Source organism: Diachasma alloeum, unplaced genomic scaffold (assembly GCF_001412515.2).
Source record: "Diachasma alloeum isolate Michigan unplaced genomic scaffold, Dall2.0 Dall_scaffold_00512, whole genome shotgun sequence".
Classification (NCBI taxonomy): Eukaryota; Metazoa; Arthropoda; class Insecta; order Hymenoptera; family Braconidae; genus Diachasma; species Diachasma alloeum.
The window spans coordinates 78717-97106 of NW_021680644.1; the positions used below are offsets into that span (position 1 = coordinate 78717).

The 18390-nt window shown below is 38.3% G+C and overlaps 1 protein-coding gene across 1 annotated transcript in view; it reads left to right on the forward strand.

The window, feature by feature from the left end:
* Nucleotides 1–2771: 2771 nt before the first annotated feature.
* LOC107042703 (tubulin glycylase 3A) overlaps nt 2772–18390 on the forward strand; it is a 63161-nt gene continuing 47542 nt past the window's right edge. The window contains exons 1-2 of the mRNA XM_015263856.1: nt 2772–2845; nt 3260–3647. Of these exons, the coding sequence (XP_015119342.1) occupies nt 2772–2845; nt 3260–3647 (462 nt within the window). The remainder of the gene's footprint in view (nt 2846–3259; nt 3648–18390) is intronic.

Here is an 18390-nt window from a genome sequence, read left to right on the forward strand (position 1 = left end):
AATCAAGAAACAGTGGGACAAAATTCAACATTCCAAAGGTTCAAAAAATTTTCAAACTACGTCCTGGTAAATCACAATGCACTCACATCTAGTATCTTGAGTGTATTCTGACCTACCACCCAGGTCTTTCCCACTCAAGGCAAATCTGTCAATTCTTCATCTTAATGAAAATCTGTCTTTCTCTCGACCTTGAGTATTTCGCAGAGACGACAAACGTTTTCTGCCATTAAACTTGAGAACAGTGTCAAAGGTGCGTCAAATCTCACGATACCAGACAGGTGACAATCTTCTCGCCCAGGCGATCCACAGCCTGTTTCCCCTTTTCCGTTTTGAAAGGTATCATTTTTGCGCAGCCAAAATAGCTTTCTGTAGTATGTTGAGATTTTAAATATAACATCTTTATACTGTTCGCTACATTCAGAGAGTTTTATAGCTGCGAATCTCCATAAACACTGGCCTAACGGATTATATTTTCCTATAGCCATCTTGAAGTCGATACAGCTAATTCTCAACTTACATTACAGCAACTCCAGCTGCTGTGAGAAAACGAGTCTCGAAAGGGTTAGACGTACGATTTGTACATTTCTATAATTGCCGTTGATCAAAGTTTTTTTGTCAAAGTTCTATTGAATATGGTTTAGTCAATAACCATTCTTTTTGTCCATTAACATTCGTCTTTAAACTCTTTAATATTCATATTCATATTAAATCTGGGATTTTGATTAAAAAAAAAAAAAAAAAAACAAAAAGAAAAAATTGGATGATCTTTGAACATCTACAAGTTATTAAAATCTCGAAGACGAGGCTCGAATATAATTGTACGATCAAACGAACTTACCTGTAAGTGAAGTTCGATCGTGATTAAATGAAGAGCCTCGTCGAGAGATTCAGTCCCTCCCAACTAGCTTTCCCAAACCCGTCCAATTTTTTCTACACTATTGCTTAACTTTAAACTAATGATAAGATGGCGAGCCCTCAACGCCGAGGTGCCACAGCCAACTTTTTCTATGGTCTCTGAAGGCGTGTGGCTCCATGTAGCCGCAGGCGGACTATTGCAAGTTATTAAAATCTCTCGACGAGGCCCTTCATATAATCACGATCGAACTTCACTTACAGGTAAGTTCGTTTGATCGTACAATTTCTACACGCATTATAGTCTTCGTGAGCGAAAGACTATTAATAGAGCAAGTGGAATTTTCTTGAGTGGAATTTCAACTAGAAACCGCCTAGGATTGCTTCTTTTCATTAGGATTCCATTGTGAATCATGGATTTTCACCGATGGCGCTAATCGGATCCATTTTCAATACGAGTACAAAACGGGGTCTGCAAAGCACACCATAGGAATATGATTTAAAGATGCAATGGTGATACATAACGTTCAATTAGTTTTCATAGAAACAAAAACAGGTCCAGTCTGAATCATAATATAACCTCTATCCGTCATAACCATGCAGTTTCTGACGATGATACTGCAAAATGAAAGAGCATACACTACAGAACACTGTTAAAAACATTGAGAACGCACTTTAATTCGATTTAACGGGAAAAATAAAATGGAATTTCAAGTTTGTCTGTAAATTCAACGAAAGTCCCATTGTTTTCGCGGCAGGAAAACGAAAATTCCACAGTTCACGTGAATTTTCGAGTGAAAATGAATATTCTCTGCCAAATTCCCTTGAATTTTCAGAGAACTCCTTTCAAATTCCTGGAATTTCAGGAAATTTTGAAGGGATTCTCTGAAAATTCGGAGGGATCTTGAATTCAAGTAGAGATTTCTCTGAATTTCTCTGATTTTTCATCAATTTGTCTGGAACGATTAAACTGAAATTTATATATCCCAGGGATTTTACCATAGAATTAGGAATTTTCAATGTCAAAATTCCTTCAAATTTCAGTGGACATGTTTCTGGTTAGAAATTTCCAAGACTCGCACCAGAAATTTCATAGAAAAATGTTTAACTGTAAGGAGCTATGAATTCTGCTTGAAGCAAAAACTAAAATTTTATTGTAATAGATAAGCATATGAGAATTTTTAACACGAGATAAATTTGTTTACTTCTCCCCTGGAATCCATTGAGCTTCCTCAATCACACTGGATTATTGGTTTAACATATTCTCATAAGGTTCTTTCCAATGCTAGGCGAATCATTTCATATACATAATGAATTTTCTCCCTTTGATAAAATCTTGCTGTTTGAATTTCCATCGTTTTCAAAGCATTCCAGTCCCTGGTGAGGTAAAGTTGAATGACCATCAGAAAGGAGAATCGATCGACCACACCCAACACTTTCTCACACACTGTGTAATAGTCCAACTTAATGCTTTCAAATTTTCTATCCACAATTACAGGTCCATCCCTAGCGACTGCTATTCCTGTTTCTTCTTCTGTCCTAACCACTTTCAAACCGTTCATTATTGTAATTACATTTCGGAGAGTGTCATAGAAAGTCAGACGAATCTCTGAAAATAAGTCAATTCATTATCTTTTCATTTTCGCTTAGTGCTTCATTTCAACTGATTCCTTTCGTTATTCCAACCACCTGAACGCGATTGCGAAACCGAAAAAAAAAACAATATCTCAATTGAGAAATGAAACTAAGCGGAACTTTTTCCTTCCAACCAATAAAAATATCGGTGTTTCAGTGAAATCTAGTTGTAACCCTTAGGTCGTGACCAAAATGAACAAAATTCAATGTGTATTTTTTTACCAGTTTTTAACCACGCATATCCGATGAAACACAGCGATAAGGATTTTATCATACCTGGCCTCATGGATTCAACCACAAAGTCAGTTTCTCGGCACCCGAAGCGTGGATCCAGCCGTCGTTGTCATATAATCCATGGGTACACGCTATTTGATACGTATTTCAAAAGTTTCCACTAATAAATTTTATTTTTCATATTCATGTGCCCATCAAAGAATAAAAACATATTGATACTACTGACAATGGTGAATGAATGTGTGAATGGAATTGAAATATTTTGCTACAGAATTTTCGTATGCTGGGTTTATTTTTCTGATTTTTTATAAATATCCTGTATCGGAAGTTTTCGTACGACAATGCTATTTATTGATTCCATTTATCACATTTGGGTGTGTGATACTTGACAGTGGAATAATCATGATAATACAGGACCAGGGGTTGAGAATGGACAGTTTAAATTTCGCCACATTGCCACATCCCCCCTTCGGCTTATCGAATGCAGGATAGTCGGTTCAATTTATCAATTGCGTCTAATTTTCCAATGATTTAATAGTCACGAAAATACATCATTGATTACCAAGGAAGGGGAGAAAATTGAGAAAAATACGACAACAAATCTGGAAAAGGCACAGAAAATGCTAGCCAAGCAGGAGAATCCAATGAATCCCTACAATAAATTCGAGTATCCAATGATCCCATATCAGTTAACGCTGAGACTCGAGGAACTGATGGCAATTCCGGGTAACTTCGAATCCCCAGCGTGTGGTCCTCCACTAAAGACACCCACCGAGAGTTGTTCCCAGTATCCGAAGGAAGCACCAATCAGCTTGGATGAAGCTGTTCATTCAGCCGGATGTGGATTTAACGGATCTGCGTGTATGAGAGAAAGCAGACGGGAATTCTATTATGCAGTTAAAACTAAAGTGGAAAATGCCATCAGGGTTAGTATTTTTCCTCACGCATTTGATTTTAAAGATGTCTTTACTTTCACAATTTTCGTTTTTCTGTTGAAATTCGTTCCATTTTCTGTAGGTGAATATTGACGCTTCCAATGAAAGCCAATTTCGTAATATGTTACTCGACATTATGCAATGACTTTATTGTTTAGGTATAAGAAGTAGTTTTTTCACATACCTGCACGGAAAGTTCGTACTTTGCTCCCTGATGAGCGGGAGGAAAGTGAGTACTTCTCGCCCTCGGGTGGCAAGTTACACCCTCGGGCGGAACGTCAAGACTTCAGCCGTAATTGGATTTAACGGATCTGCGTGTATAAGAGAAAGCAGACGGGAATTCTATTACAGTGGACTCTGGTTAGAGTCGACTGTTTTGCGGGATAGGGGAAACGAATTCGGAGAATTCGACTCTATTTCCCTGCCCCCACTACGCGGTCACGCCGAGCCCGACTTCCGAGAACTGGGAACGATAAAATGAAAAATACTATTTCTTTTCTCTCTCAATTCAACACTTTATTTTAAGGATAAACTTTAGTTCGCAGCTTCAACTATAATAGCAATATTCATATAGATTCAGACGATTTTTTTATTATCAATATTTTAAATTTCATTGACTATATTTGATCACAGAAGCTTCGTACCTAACATTCCATAGAACAGATATTTCTTCTGGAGTTAACGAACCATGTGAATTAAAAATGTTACAGTTGTTTTCTTTACCTCGCTTCATTATTTTATTTAATCCAATTTCGAATTAATTTTATGCCAACAAAACGAAATCCTCCCCCCATGACAGCCAGAAGTGCACTAAATTTTTTGATCGACAATTCAAATGCAGAATATTTTATTTTTCGTCTTTACTCAAATCGGAAGATAATAGCAATTTGAAGAAAATATTGGAGTGTTTACTCTTCGGCTTGCGTGGGGACAGAGTGGGGGAAGCGCTCGAGCGGCGAGAAAAAAAAATTGAGGGGAAGTTCGACACTAACCAATATGCCTCTAACCAGAGTCCACTGTATACAGTTAAAACTAAAATGCAGTCAAGACTTTCCGTCCTTGAGAGCAACTTTCCACCCTAGGGCGGAAAGGACTCACTTTCCTCCCGCTCATCAAAGAGCAAAATACGAACTTTCCTTTGCAGGCATGTTGAAAAATAGCATGTTCACCTCGGGCGGGAAAACATGACTTTCCGCCCTTGATGCACAATATACTATGGTGTTGTTTTTTCGTCGGAATTTGTTTCAACTTGGGACTCGGAATTACAATACTGACCATGTTCAACGGCGGCTTGAGAGATTCTAAAGAAATATCAATCTGTTTTATGAATTTCATAATTCAACAGAATTGTGTTTTACTTTTCGTTGCATACTATTGCAGGGCGAGAACCTCTGTTGGTGAACCATATTCGTCAAAACGAGTGTTGAGTCAATCATAAATTTTTCTTTCTTTTCTATACGTTTCAAAATAAAATTTCTCATCTCCCCGATTTGATCAATGCGAGTAACTTCATATGGAATCACTTGTAATCAGTACAATCCCATGATTTCATTCGCTTTCAACTAATTTCACCTACTTCAGGACTGATTTCATGTGATTTCATCCCAAGGCGACATCGTGATTTTACCAGTGAATAACCCCTCGACTTTCGCAGTTGAAAGTCAGAACTTCCATTTAAAGGAGCTCTACACTCATTACAAATTTTCAGGTTATTAAAAACTGCAAATATTTTCCAGAAAACTCGATTATTTTCGGGATAGTAATTTTGTGCTCAATTCAGTACTCGTTCTAGTTTTTTTAAAGGAAAAATATTGAAAAATTAGCACTTAATCTAGCGGCTCATCAAAATCAACGTGTTCACTATGATTAAATACTAAAGTCTAGATTTCGTCCATTAGATGTGAGAAAATTGAGAAATTTTTCGACACATTATAGAACATGATCGATTGTTTTATAACCAAGTTCCACTATATTTTTAGGGGAGAGTGAGGCAAACTAAAGCAGTCGAAAAACAACTATTTAATTCAATTCAAGCAAAACAACTGTTTTTGTGACACGGCCAAAAAAAACTTTTCTGACGAGTGTGACGGTTGCAAACCAAGGCGAAACCGAGGAATGTAATCATACGAATCAGAAAAGTTGTTTTTGTAATGTCGGCCGCAAGGCAGCGCTTCACGCATATCACCGACGCTACGTGTCCGTGAATCGCCGCTGGCATCCGTTATGACAACAAATATTGTTCGTAGCCCAAGCCGAAGACGAGAGCTGCAAACTCATATTCGCCAGAAAAGTATTTTTCGGCCTAATGACGATATGTACTATTTCGGCCGAGTGACGAACCTAATTTTTCGTCATTCCGGCCGTAAGGCAGCGCTTTACGGACGCTATGCTACAGATGAATCCCACTCCCCTGTTAGATCTCGATCTCAGCGTCCACTGGTCAACTTGTCCCTTGACGCTCCAGCAGCCAAACTATGACCTCATCATCGCTGAATCTATCTTCTCTCCACCCAAAAAAAGTCGGTCTTAATGAAGTCGGGCCGGATCATGCCGGTGATCGACTTGTTTCATGACGAATTGACGGCATGAATCAAGTCGGACTCAGACAGATGCAAACCAGAATATTGGTCTGATTCAAGTCGATTTTTCGACTTGATTCAGACCAAGTTCGGTTTGTTCAGACCGATTTTTCGGTTTGATTCAAGTCAATTTGTTCCGAAATTCTTGATGTACATTGTCGATGAGGTTCCCTTCGGGAGCCTCATATATAGAAAGTGGGGGNGGGGGGGGGGGGTGTACTGATTTCTGGATGTACAACCCCCTCCCCTCGGATAGATGACTCATAGATGAGTTTTTCAAAGATATCTCCGAAACTAAGGGAGATAGCGAATTTTTACTGAAGAATTGGGGGGGGGTTCTCAATTTTTTTGGTTATGAATTCTCAATGCACAACCTCCCTTTACTTTCGGAGATAGCCTTGAAAAACTTATCGACGAGCTAACTGGACTACGGGGGGGCTGTACATCGAGTAGTCAGTTCAACAACCCCCCCCCCCCCATGCACCCTGTCTCACACAAAGATCCCCTTATGTAAAACCCCTTTGACGAAGACCCATAGCCCCAAATTGGTTTAAATCAAATCGAAGAATCGACTTGAGTCAAGTTCCTATCTAATATCTGTAACAGGTAGAATTTCGGCGTGAATCGGTCCGTTTTTCGGTTTGGATTCCAGCCGATTTTTTGGTTTCATGCAGACCGATTTTTCGACTTGATTCAGACCGATTTCGGCTTCACACATTTCTACTTGAAATAAACCATTTTCCAACTTATATCAAGATACGCAACAGCGTATCGGCCAAGTTGACGTTTTACCGGTGTGACGTCATAGGCCGATGCTGTTGCGTATAATATACACGACACAACTACTCCCCGAATGGTTTTTATTTTTTTTTCTCGTAACACGAGAATTTCTCGCGAAATCCGTCCTCAGTTACATTATATAAGTTGACTATGAGCTTTCTAAAGATATTTTTACTTTCTCGATAAATGAATAATAAATAAAAATATTCGCCATAACAACCGTCATAATGTAATATTTTGCGATTTTATTTTCTCTCAGCGTTAGATTTGTTCGTCAAAGTTGGCAACGAACATAATGTCTGTTTCTCTCTCTTTCTTTCTCTTCTTCCCTTTTTTCCCGCTGTTACCGGTACCGTTGGCAGCAGAGATTATAGGGGAGATTGTAAGCGCTTATGGAGAAGCTTCAACCGCAACATTTCGCAGCGGTGGCGCATGAACTAATTTCGAGGTCGTACCTATGAATAAAGCAGGGTACGAGTCCGAGAGTGTCGATAACGGCGTAGAGTGAGCAGAATCGGAGGAATCGGTGGGCTAGAAATGCTGTGAGATGAAAGTTACAACGGCGTTCAACGAAACGATATAGTTTTCAAGCGCCGAGTGGCCCCGCAATATTTGCGCTCAATTAAAAATTCATTTTTCCTCTCCCAAATAAGATGGAGAGATGAAACCAACCGCATTCGATTGAGGATTAAATACTCAATCGACCGACACCAATTCTATCCCTCCATCCTCCATGGAGGAGTGGAAAACTCGCGTTGAAAGTCACGACGGCGCAGAAGACAACGATACAGTTTTCAAGCGCTGTGAGGCTCCGCAATATTTGCACCCAATTAAAAATTAATTTCTCTTCTCCTAATGAAGATGGAGAGATGGAACGAATGCCAATTGATTGAGAATTGAATTCTCAATAAATGGCAACGGTTTCATTCCTTCATCTCAATTAGGGGAGGGGGGGAGAAATGAATTTTTAAATCGGTGGAGCCCCTCCGGCCTCATTCGACGCCGGAGAACCGTTCGGGGTTACTTCGCACTTTTGAAAATTCATTCCTCCGCTCCTAATTGAGATTAAGCAATGAAACCGCTGTCATTCAGTGAGAATATAATTCTCGATCGATAGGCGTTGGTTTCATTCCTTCATCTCAATTAGGGGAGGAGAAATCAATTTTCAAATCGGTAGAGCCCCTCCGGTCTCACTCGACGCCGAAGAATTGTTCGGGGCGACTCCGCGCATTTGAAAATTCATTCCTCCGCTCCTAATTGAGATTAAGAAATGAAACCGGCATCCAGTCATTGAGATTTCCATTCTCAATCGATTGGCGTTCGTTCCATCTCTCCATCTTCATTAGGAGAAGAGAAATTAATCTTTAATTGGGTGCAAATATTGCGGAGCCTCTCAGCGCTTGAAAACTGTATCGTTTTCTTCTGCGCAGTCGTGACTTTCATCGCGAGTTTTCCACTCCTTNGAAACCAACCGCATTCGATTGAGGATTAAATACTCAATCGACCGACACCAATTCTATCCCTCCATCCTCCATGGAGGAGTGGAAAACTCGCGTTGAAAGTCACGACGGCGCAGAAGACAACGATACAGTTTTCAAGCGCTGTGAGGCTCCGCAATATTTGCACCCAATTAAAAATTAATTTCTCTTCTCCTAATGAAGATGGAGAGATGGAACGAATGCCAATTGATTGAGAATTGAATTCTCAATAAATGGCAACGGTTTCATTCCTTCATCTCAATTAGGGGAGGGGGGGAGAAATGAATTTTTAAATCGGTGGAGCCCCTCCGGCCTCATTCGACGCCGGAGAACCGTTCGGGGTTACTTCGCACTTTTGAAAATTCATTCCTCCGCTCCTAATTGAGATTAAGCAATGAAACCGCTGTCATTCAGTGAGAATATAATTCTCGATCGATAGGCGTTGGTTTCATTCCTTCATCTCAATTAGGGGAGGAGAAATCAATTTTCAAATCGGTAGAGCCCCTCCGGTCTCACTCGACGCCGAAGAATTGTTCGGGGCGACTCCGCGCATTTGAAAATTCATTCCTCCGCTCCTAATTGAGATTAAGAAATGAAACCGGCATCCAGTCATTGAGATTTCCATTCTCAATCGATTGGCGTTCGTTCCATCTCTCCATCTTCATTAGGAGAAGAGAAATTAATCTTTAATTGGGTGCAAATATTGCGGAGCCTCTCAGCGCTTGAAAACTGTATCGTTTTCTTCTGCGCAGTCGTGACTTTCATCGCGAGTTTTCCACTCCTTCATGGAGGATGGAGGGATGGAACTGATGTCAGTCGATTGAGTATTTAATCCTCAATCGAATGCCGCTGGTTTCATCTCTCCATCTTAATTGGGAGAGGAAAAATGAATTTTTAATTGAGCGCAAATATTGCGGGGCCACTCGGCACTTGAAAACTATATCGTTTCCTTGAACGCCATTGTAACTTTCATCTCACAGCATTCCCAGCCCACCGATTCCTCCCCTGACGTGATTTCTATCCCCACTCTACCTCTGCTCACTTTACGCCATTATCGACACTCTCGGACTCGTGCCCTGCCTTATTCACAGGTACGGCCGCAAAATTAGTTCATGCGCCACCGCTACGAAATTTTGCGGCTGAAGCTTCTCCATAAGCGCTGGCAATCTCTCCTATAATCTCTGTTGGCAGCATTATTAGCTTCCCGCGCAATCTCCCCCTCTTTCTCGCTTGTCATCAGTGCAGTGCACGTGAGGAGCCCACGCAATAGTGAAATAATTGCAAAAATGGTATGTATAAGTGGTTTTATTATTGTTTATTGATAACTTCCTTTATTTGTTGTTAATTTTAATAATTTTGTCCGACCATTCATGTCAAGACAATAATTATGAAGCCGGCTGACAGNTTCATTCCTTCATCTCAATTAGGGGAGGAGAAATCAATTTTCAAATCGGTAGAGCCCCTCCGGTCTCACTCGACGCCGAAGAATTGTTCGGGGCGACTCCGCGCATTTGAAAATTCATTCCTCCGCTCCTAATTGAGATTAAGAAATGAAACCGGCATCCAGTCATTGAGATTTCCATTCTCAATCGATTGGCGTTCGTTCCATCTCTCCATCTTCATTAGGAGAAGAGAAATTAATCTTTAATTGGGTGCAAATATTGCGGAGCCTCTCAGCGCTTGAAAACTGTATCGTTTTCTTCTGCGCAGTCGTGACTTTCATCGCGAGTTTTCCACTCCTTCATGGAGGATGGAGGGATGGAACTGATGTCAGTCGATTGAGTATTTAATCCTCAATCGAATGCCGCTGGTTTCATCTCTCCATCTTAATTGGGAGAGGAAAAATGAATTTTTAATTGAGCGCAAATATTGCGGGGCCACTCGGCACTTGAAAACTATATCGTTTCCTTGAACGCCATTGTAACTTTCATCTCACAGCATTCCCAGCCCACCGATTCCTCCCCTGACGTGATTTCTATCCCCACTCTACCTCTGCTCACTTTACGCCATTATCGACACTCTCGGACTCGTGCCCTGCCTTATTCACAGGTACGGCCGCAAAATTAGTTCATGCGCCACCGCTACGAAATTTTGCGGCTGAAGCTTCTCCATAAGCGCTGGCAATCTCTCCTATAATCTCTGTTGGCAGCATTATTAGCTTCCCGCGCAATCTCCCCCTCTTTCTCGCTTGTCATCAGTGCAGTGCACGTGAGGAGCCCACGCAATAGTGAAATAATTGCAAAAATGGTATGTATAAGTGGTTTTATTATTGTTTATTGATAACTTCCTTTATTTGTTGTTAATTTTAATAATTTTGTCCGACCATTCATGTCAAGACAATAATTATGAAGCCGGCTGACAGAAAATCTAACCTATACAGGTGAGGTTACTTTGTCAGTCGTTTGCATAATGTTGTTATTATTCGAATTGTTAGATAAAATCATTAAAAAATTATATAGTGGCTTTTTATTTTCTTTCACTGATTTTTTAAAACATTTTTTAAGTAATGTAATGCTTTGTTGTATAAAAATGAGCGAAAAAAATCAATTGAAAAAACGATGCGAGCAAAAATAAAAAATAAAAAAATTATTAATTAGCAAGAAAATCAGTGAAAAGAAATAAAAGGGAAAAACATCTAATTTCAATGATTTTCTCTAATCATTTTCAATTATTTAAATGATTAGATAAAATTATTACTGAATGATGGTTTTCCCTTCTATTTTTTAGTGATTTTGTTTTATTTTGTTTTTTTTCACTCATTTGTATACTTTTTCGCATCAAAATGCATAAAAAAATTGAAAATAAAAAAATTCAAAAATTCGAAGAAAAATTAATTTTGGTGAAACTGCAGAAACGTATTTTTTTCCTTCACAAGAATGCCATGTGTAATATATTTGGTTCATTTAACATAGATGATTTTGAGTTACTGAATGTGGTGAACCTATGTTAGGGATATATACCACAATTCTATTTGAAGAAAGTCGGGTTCAATCCTTAAGTCCCTAAGAAATACATATGTTGAAGCAATCGATGAAAGTTGGTGTATGTGTCTAAAATCTGACTCAGACCCTTCACGACGGGTCGACACCTGAGTACCTTTGGGGGAAACCAATCTGAGCAGTCATAAGTCTCCTTAAAATGTTTTTATGCGATTCAACCATTTGAAGACTATTATGGATGATTTTATTCCAACGTAATTCCAAATAAAATATAGAGAGCTAAAAAATTGAGGAGAAACTCTATTAATGGATAATTGTTTTAGTTAACCATATTATTTTGCAAAAGATTGTTATGCTTTACAAAAATGAGTGAAATCCTATAAAAAAATCACAAAAAAACTTTTGTGAAAAACGTTTGCCAAGTTGACGTTTTATTGCCTGATCCTATTTTCCAAAAAAATATCCTCACTTTTATTCACTAAAAAATATTTGAAATAAAAAATACGCCAAGCACGTCGTTCACAAATCATATTGACTAGAGGGACCTGATATCTCAAGTGAATGAATCCAGTAACATATATGAATGGAAAGGGTGCCATTGGAGACGCTAAATAACAAAACGCCCTCTACAAATTGCCGGCTTGAGAATACACATAGATGATACATACGCACATATGTCCATGTGTGAGCAGACTTTTATATATCTGTGAGCACTCCTAAACTGGCCGTCTTGAAAAAACTAGCGCCACCAACGGTAACTAGCGTCGCCAATTGCCAATTCGATTTTCAGAAAAAAGTCCACTTGGCGCACCCGGTTTTTTGTGTATACTTCAGAAAATAAAAATTATGTGTAATTGAGTAGTCGATAGATGGGTGTCGAAGTTCATTTCTAGAAAGCAGTAAACAAATTTCGGGGAAAATATTGTACAATCTCCGAAATTAAATCAAAGTTTGGTGACATAGTTACTTGAAAAACATTCGATTGTACATTATCCCGATTCAACGGTCGATCGAGGAATCAACTGGAAATTATGTAAATCTTTAATACCATATTCATTTGAATCAATAGAGATTTTGAATACTCCGGTTGAGTAATGTTGCAATCCACTGATGAAGTACTGAGGCGTTCTATCCTAATGAATTGATCGGTAACAATCGCTACTTTCCATCAAGGGCCATAGAGTGACAGTGTTAACTAAGATATGTCTTTGATCAATCACAGTTCTCCTTTTTGGCACTGTGTTAGACAGTGCCCTATGCTGGAAAGTGCCCAGTGTAATTGACGGAGACAATGTTGATAATTTTCACTAATTTTATCCACAGTTCTATATTCAAGTAGTATGAAATATTTCCTCTATATCCAATTGATTAAATTAGGGCAATTATACTTTTTTTTTCATTCGATTGAAATTCATCGTCAGATTTTCCTTTTTCCCCCTCTGGGTCTCCCCCTATGCCTTCCATTGAACTTTTAATTTGGCTGTTTGATTTTTCTTTTCAATTATCAATTAATCCATTGACAAAATCTCCTCCCGTCAAACTTCTCAATAATCCTCCATTCTACTGAATGGAAAATTATTATTCTCATCAGTACTCCCAATAATAAGAAAAAGTTAATAAACAAAGCTAATAAAAAACAAGTTGATGTAAAAAAATTTTTTTGCTTGAATTGCATTGAACAGTCATTCTTCACCTGTTTTATTTTGTCCCACTTTCTCCTATGAGAAAGAACTTCTAAAAAAATATAGCTATATTACTAAATGTCATTTGAATGGTATTAATGAAGTAGGATTTTTCTCAAATTTTGCTAATGGAATATAAGTCGAAAATTCAAAAACTGAAAATATACAAATTTATAGCGCAGTCTGTAATGTGGTAAAGCTACTTTAAGTCTCCACGACTAACCCTCCTTGGGCTGGTTGAAACCCCACTGGGATGGTTCATCAACTCATCCCATTACTACATTCATCTTTCATTGAGGGGTAGGGTACCTTTGAAGTCGGTAAAGCAGGCCAATTGTCAATTTTTTTTCCTAGAGAGAATTTTAGAATGAGGCGGTTGAAATTTCATAAACATCTAGATTTCGTGTAGTTTTGCTAAATTTTGTTTGTATTCAGAAATATTGATTTACAACAGAGCGATTATTATTTAAACAAAGTGCCGCCATCACTGAATGGTTCGTCGGTGAACGTAGTTCTGGGCAAACAGGATGACCTCAAAAAATATATGTATCGAAAACCAAAACAAAGCAAGGAGATAACTTGTTTTGGTAAAATTTGTCGCGCTCCTATCTATTTACATTGGGAATCGGGAATATTAGGAGAGAGACATCCTTGGCACATATCTCTACCCCGATACTTGATTTAGTTTAACGATAGAACTAATCAATAGTCGGATGATTCTTCGAAATTTTAAAAATTATGAAGATGACAAGCTGTGGAAGAAAAGCGTCGATTAACGACAAAAAAATACGACTTAAAGAATTTGTTATTAACAAATGAATGAACATATTGAAAAACCATCCGATGGTTTGATGAAAAATGCTATGAATAATCTTTTGTCCGAAAATGAAATAAATTGGATGGATGACGTCCATCGTTCCAGAAAACAGTTTCGTGATAAACGCAAAAAAGACACGTGACTGGGTTGTTGGATACTTACTTCGCTTCCGCCCAATCCGTGTGGGTTGGAGAGAGTGTAACGCATTACAGGTCAAATCAATCAGTTCTAACAAAATTCCATTCACATACATACATGCCCATGCATCCACAGCCAGACACACACAAACGTGTGCTCAAAAATGTTTCAGAATGAGTATAAAAGACATGAAACGTGGCCATATCATCGGAATTCAATATTTCAATTTTGGGGTCAATGGAATAACACCCTCCCTTTGTATCGGGAAGTTGATGAAAAAATACCTATCATTGATCTTTAACGTATAATAAATCTCAGAACAATAGCCCGGGATTTTCAAAATTCATAATAGTCTCCCTTGGGTCATTGTCAACCCATGGGATAAGCAGTATCCTTCATTATGGATAGATGAATAACTAACTCCGTCTGAAACCACTCAAAAATGACCGGGTTGCATTGACCAGTAAGTGAACAATCACTGAGTTATATGAAGACGCATCGATTATATAAAACAAATTCGTATACCATTGTCGTCTCAGGTAAAAGCGTCGAATTTCACCGAAATTGTCGCTTTTCGACGTTTTTGTTTCCGAATAGAAGCATTGTAATCGTCCAATTGCCACATTCTCTCATGTTGATTGGGAATGATGTAGAATGGTTTGGAACGTAAAAATACGAAGTTTGACGATCATGTCTGTATGTGAGCATGTCCACCGCCACATATGTAGAAGCTATAGCGAATAGCTCTTCCCGGTGGTCAATTTTTAGAAAAATGATTAATGAAGTGGGTAAAATAATTGCAAAAAGTCTGAAAGTTTGTCAGATTACGGGTCGTAATGAGGACTAACTTTGTGCAAAATTTCAGCCCGGTCGATCTGATGATTTTGGAGAAAAAGCGATTCGTTTTTAAATCGTTTTCCGCAAAGATCTTCAAAACTAGTGGACTGATTCTGATTTTTTGGTTTCAAAATATTCGTTTCGATGCCTTCTATCTAAATCAATCAAAACATATACATCCATTCATACAAAGTTTTCGACACTTTCCTGTTTTTCCGGTTTTTTTCATAACACAAATTTGTAATCACTCTAGCTTGTGCAAAAATTGAGATATCAACTTGAAATTTGGATAGAAGCTTCCTCTCACGATAACAATGGTTCGTCTTAAAGATGGGTTCAATGGCATCAGTAGTTTCGGTTATATTCGACTTTTTCTGAAAATTTTTGATATGTAATATCTTGAAAACTACGCAACCAATTTCTCTTTTTTTCAAAATATTCGTTTCGATGGTTGCTATCTAAACCAATCAAAACAAATACACCCGTTCATACCAAGTTTTCGAGATATTTCCGTTTTTCTGGTTTTTTATATAAAACTTTGTAAAGACGCTAGCTTATGCAAAAATCAAGCTATCAACTTAAAATTTAGACAGAAAATATGTATACCCGTTCATACGAAGTATTCGAAACAGGAATTTTGATAGCATCCATGGAAGTGGCAGTTAACATCTGAAATTTTTATTGCTAGTTAGTGTTGCAAAGCTATAAACCTTTGTAATATTTCAGACCATTGGAAAGTCCGCCATCAATGTATTGATGGCGATAAAGATTAGCCATCACTCAGTAACATGCTCACTGTTCTTGCTTGTTTTAAAAGTTTGCTGCCAATAACTATGCAACCGCTGAGGCGAAGGTTTTGACAAACTAATCAGTTCTAAGTTACATAAAGACCTATCAATAGAAACAAAATATTCAAAACGTAAAGATATCGTTGGACACAAGTTTGACCACAGACACACAGACACACACACTCAATATCGTCGTTACTATTATATGTTTCTGAGTACGAAGGGTGTGAGTGTGAGACACATTTTTTTTTATAAGTGTTCGAACTATTTTCAATAAGCAAACTGATTATTTAAACAAAAATCAGAACAAATTGAGGAGCAAAATAGTTTTAGGAAAAAAAAAGAAATCGCCTTGGCGTTAAGGCTAGCATTTTTGAATAAAATTCAATGTAAATTTTACCTTTACTCGGCAATTTATGTGTGTAATAGCACCAATAAAATTCATCCTGCAGTGAATTAATTTTCATAAGAAAATCGAAAGGGAAGTGCTATTTTATTATTACATAAACCGTGACTTACCAACCAAAATGATATAATACTCAGATATAATTCAGAGAAGGGTATGGCACCTTCCCTGTACGGCGTACAGCGGAAGGTTTCGCTGCAGCGCATCGGATGATATGACCCTTCACGAGACTCACCACAACTCGGTTAATTTTTGGAATTTTACAATCAGTTGGTTTATAAATAGAGATAAAACTGTAAACTATAAAACTATGGAAATAATCGAATTTTTTAAGTTCCAAAGGTAGTCAAACCCCTTAAAAACGCAACTTAAAATTGCAAAAATTATGCGATTCAATTCAACAAGAAGATATTTGACACTTATAAAGAAATAGCTATTATCGTCACGAGGCCGAAAAAACCTCTTCTGATATGTGTGTGGGGTTACCTCGGCTTCAGCGAGGTGAAGCCGAGAAATACAATCACACGAGTCAGAAATGTTGTTTTCGGTTGAGTGACGAACATAATTTTCCATCATAATATCCGTAAACGGTGTTTGATGAACAGTGTGAAAAAAAAGCTAAAGAACTGACATGTGTGAAAAAATTCAATAGAAATACCTAGCGCCTTGTTCAAGGAATTCTATTGAAGTTTTCTTGGTACTCTGTGAGAACTTTATTAATGTTCTGTTCTAATGCGATTAAATAATTTGAGTTGTTTTCTGCATGTAGTCTATCAAAGATTATGCATCTTCACTGCATCATTTTTGAAAATGAATATTTGATAGAACAAAATATATATTTATTTCTTCATAGAAAATTCTATAGATAGCATTGTTCGAGCATTTATTTTTGATTTCGAGTTCAATTCGAACATAGTTCTTTTATTTGATTTTCTTGATGAATTTATTTTGGATTTCGAGTTTGATTCGAGCATCCCCATGTAGGATTTGCCGATATATACAATGCGGCCAAACATCGGTCCAATGTTCCGTCGCCGAACATCAGGGCCCCGATAAAAGGTCACTCCACGGTCGATAATCGGAACCGACTCAATATTTGTAGGCTATTTTTCGAATAAATGGATGGAGAGCATGCATCCATCCTCTTTCCTACTATACAGAATATAGTCATCGATACCCCGAAAGAAAACCTAAATATTTTAAGGATAGTAAATTAATTAATTAACTCTTCTCATTGGAGTTACACATTCACTAATTAATTGTTGATACAACTAGTGATCTCTCCTCGGTGCCGGTCAAAGAGGATAGACCTGAGTAGAGACCCTGATCGGGGGGTTTGACTCAAAAAAAGTTAGTTGGTACCCCACAGGAAAGGCGGTGTCCCGATCGAATTGTCGGTAAATGTGAGGCGGGTGCGTGAGTAACTCGGCAGTATCGTCGCGACCGTATGAGAGTGGTCTTCGGTTTTACTCCCACTATTAGCTTCTACCATGGGAGTGGGGAGAATTCTAACCAAAACCGAAGACCATTCTGATATGGTCGCGACGATAGCAGTCCCGCTGTCACAGGGACAGGTTCGGAGGGGTACTTTTGTCCTTCTTGTACTCAATGTTTACTTTATGTTTTTCAGTTGATTTATTCGCCGACTAATTAATATTAAGGGATGATACAAAGACTGTTCAATGGAGAATTAAATTCCCCATCCATCAACCCCCGTTTCATCCCTTAATCTCTGCAATAAAAAAATTAATATTGCGACGAAAGTCACGGCGCTATAAGAAACTCAATGGTTTCTCGGCGCAGAGCGCTTCCCCATTAATTCGCCCGCTAATTAAAAAATCGTCTCTTTTCTCCTAATTAATATTAAGGAATGAAACCAACGCTGTTCGATGGAGAAGTAAATTCCCCACCCAATAACTCCCGTTTCCTCCCTTAATCTCTCTAATGAAAAAATTATAACTGCGACGAAAGTGGCCCCGCTATGAAAAACCGAATGGTCTATCGGCGCAGTGACTCCCGACAACTCGCCCGCTAATTAAAAAATCGTATCTCTGCTCCTAATTAACATTAAGGAATGAAACCAATGCTGTTCGATGGAGAATTAAATTCCCCATCCTTCAACCCCCGTTTCATTCCTTAATCTCTGTAATAAAAAAATAAAAACTGCGACGAAAGTCGCGGCGCTATGAAAAACTCAATGGTTTCTCGGCGCAGTGACTCCCGACAACTCGCCCGCTAATTAAAAAATCGTATCTCTGCTCCTAATTAACATTACGGAATGAAACGGCGG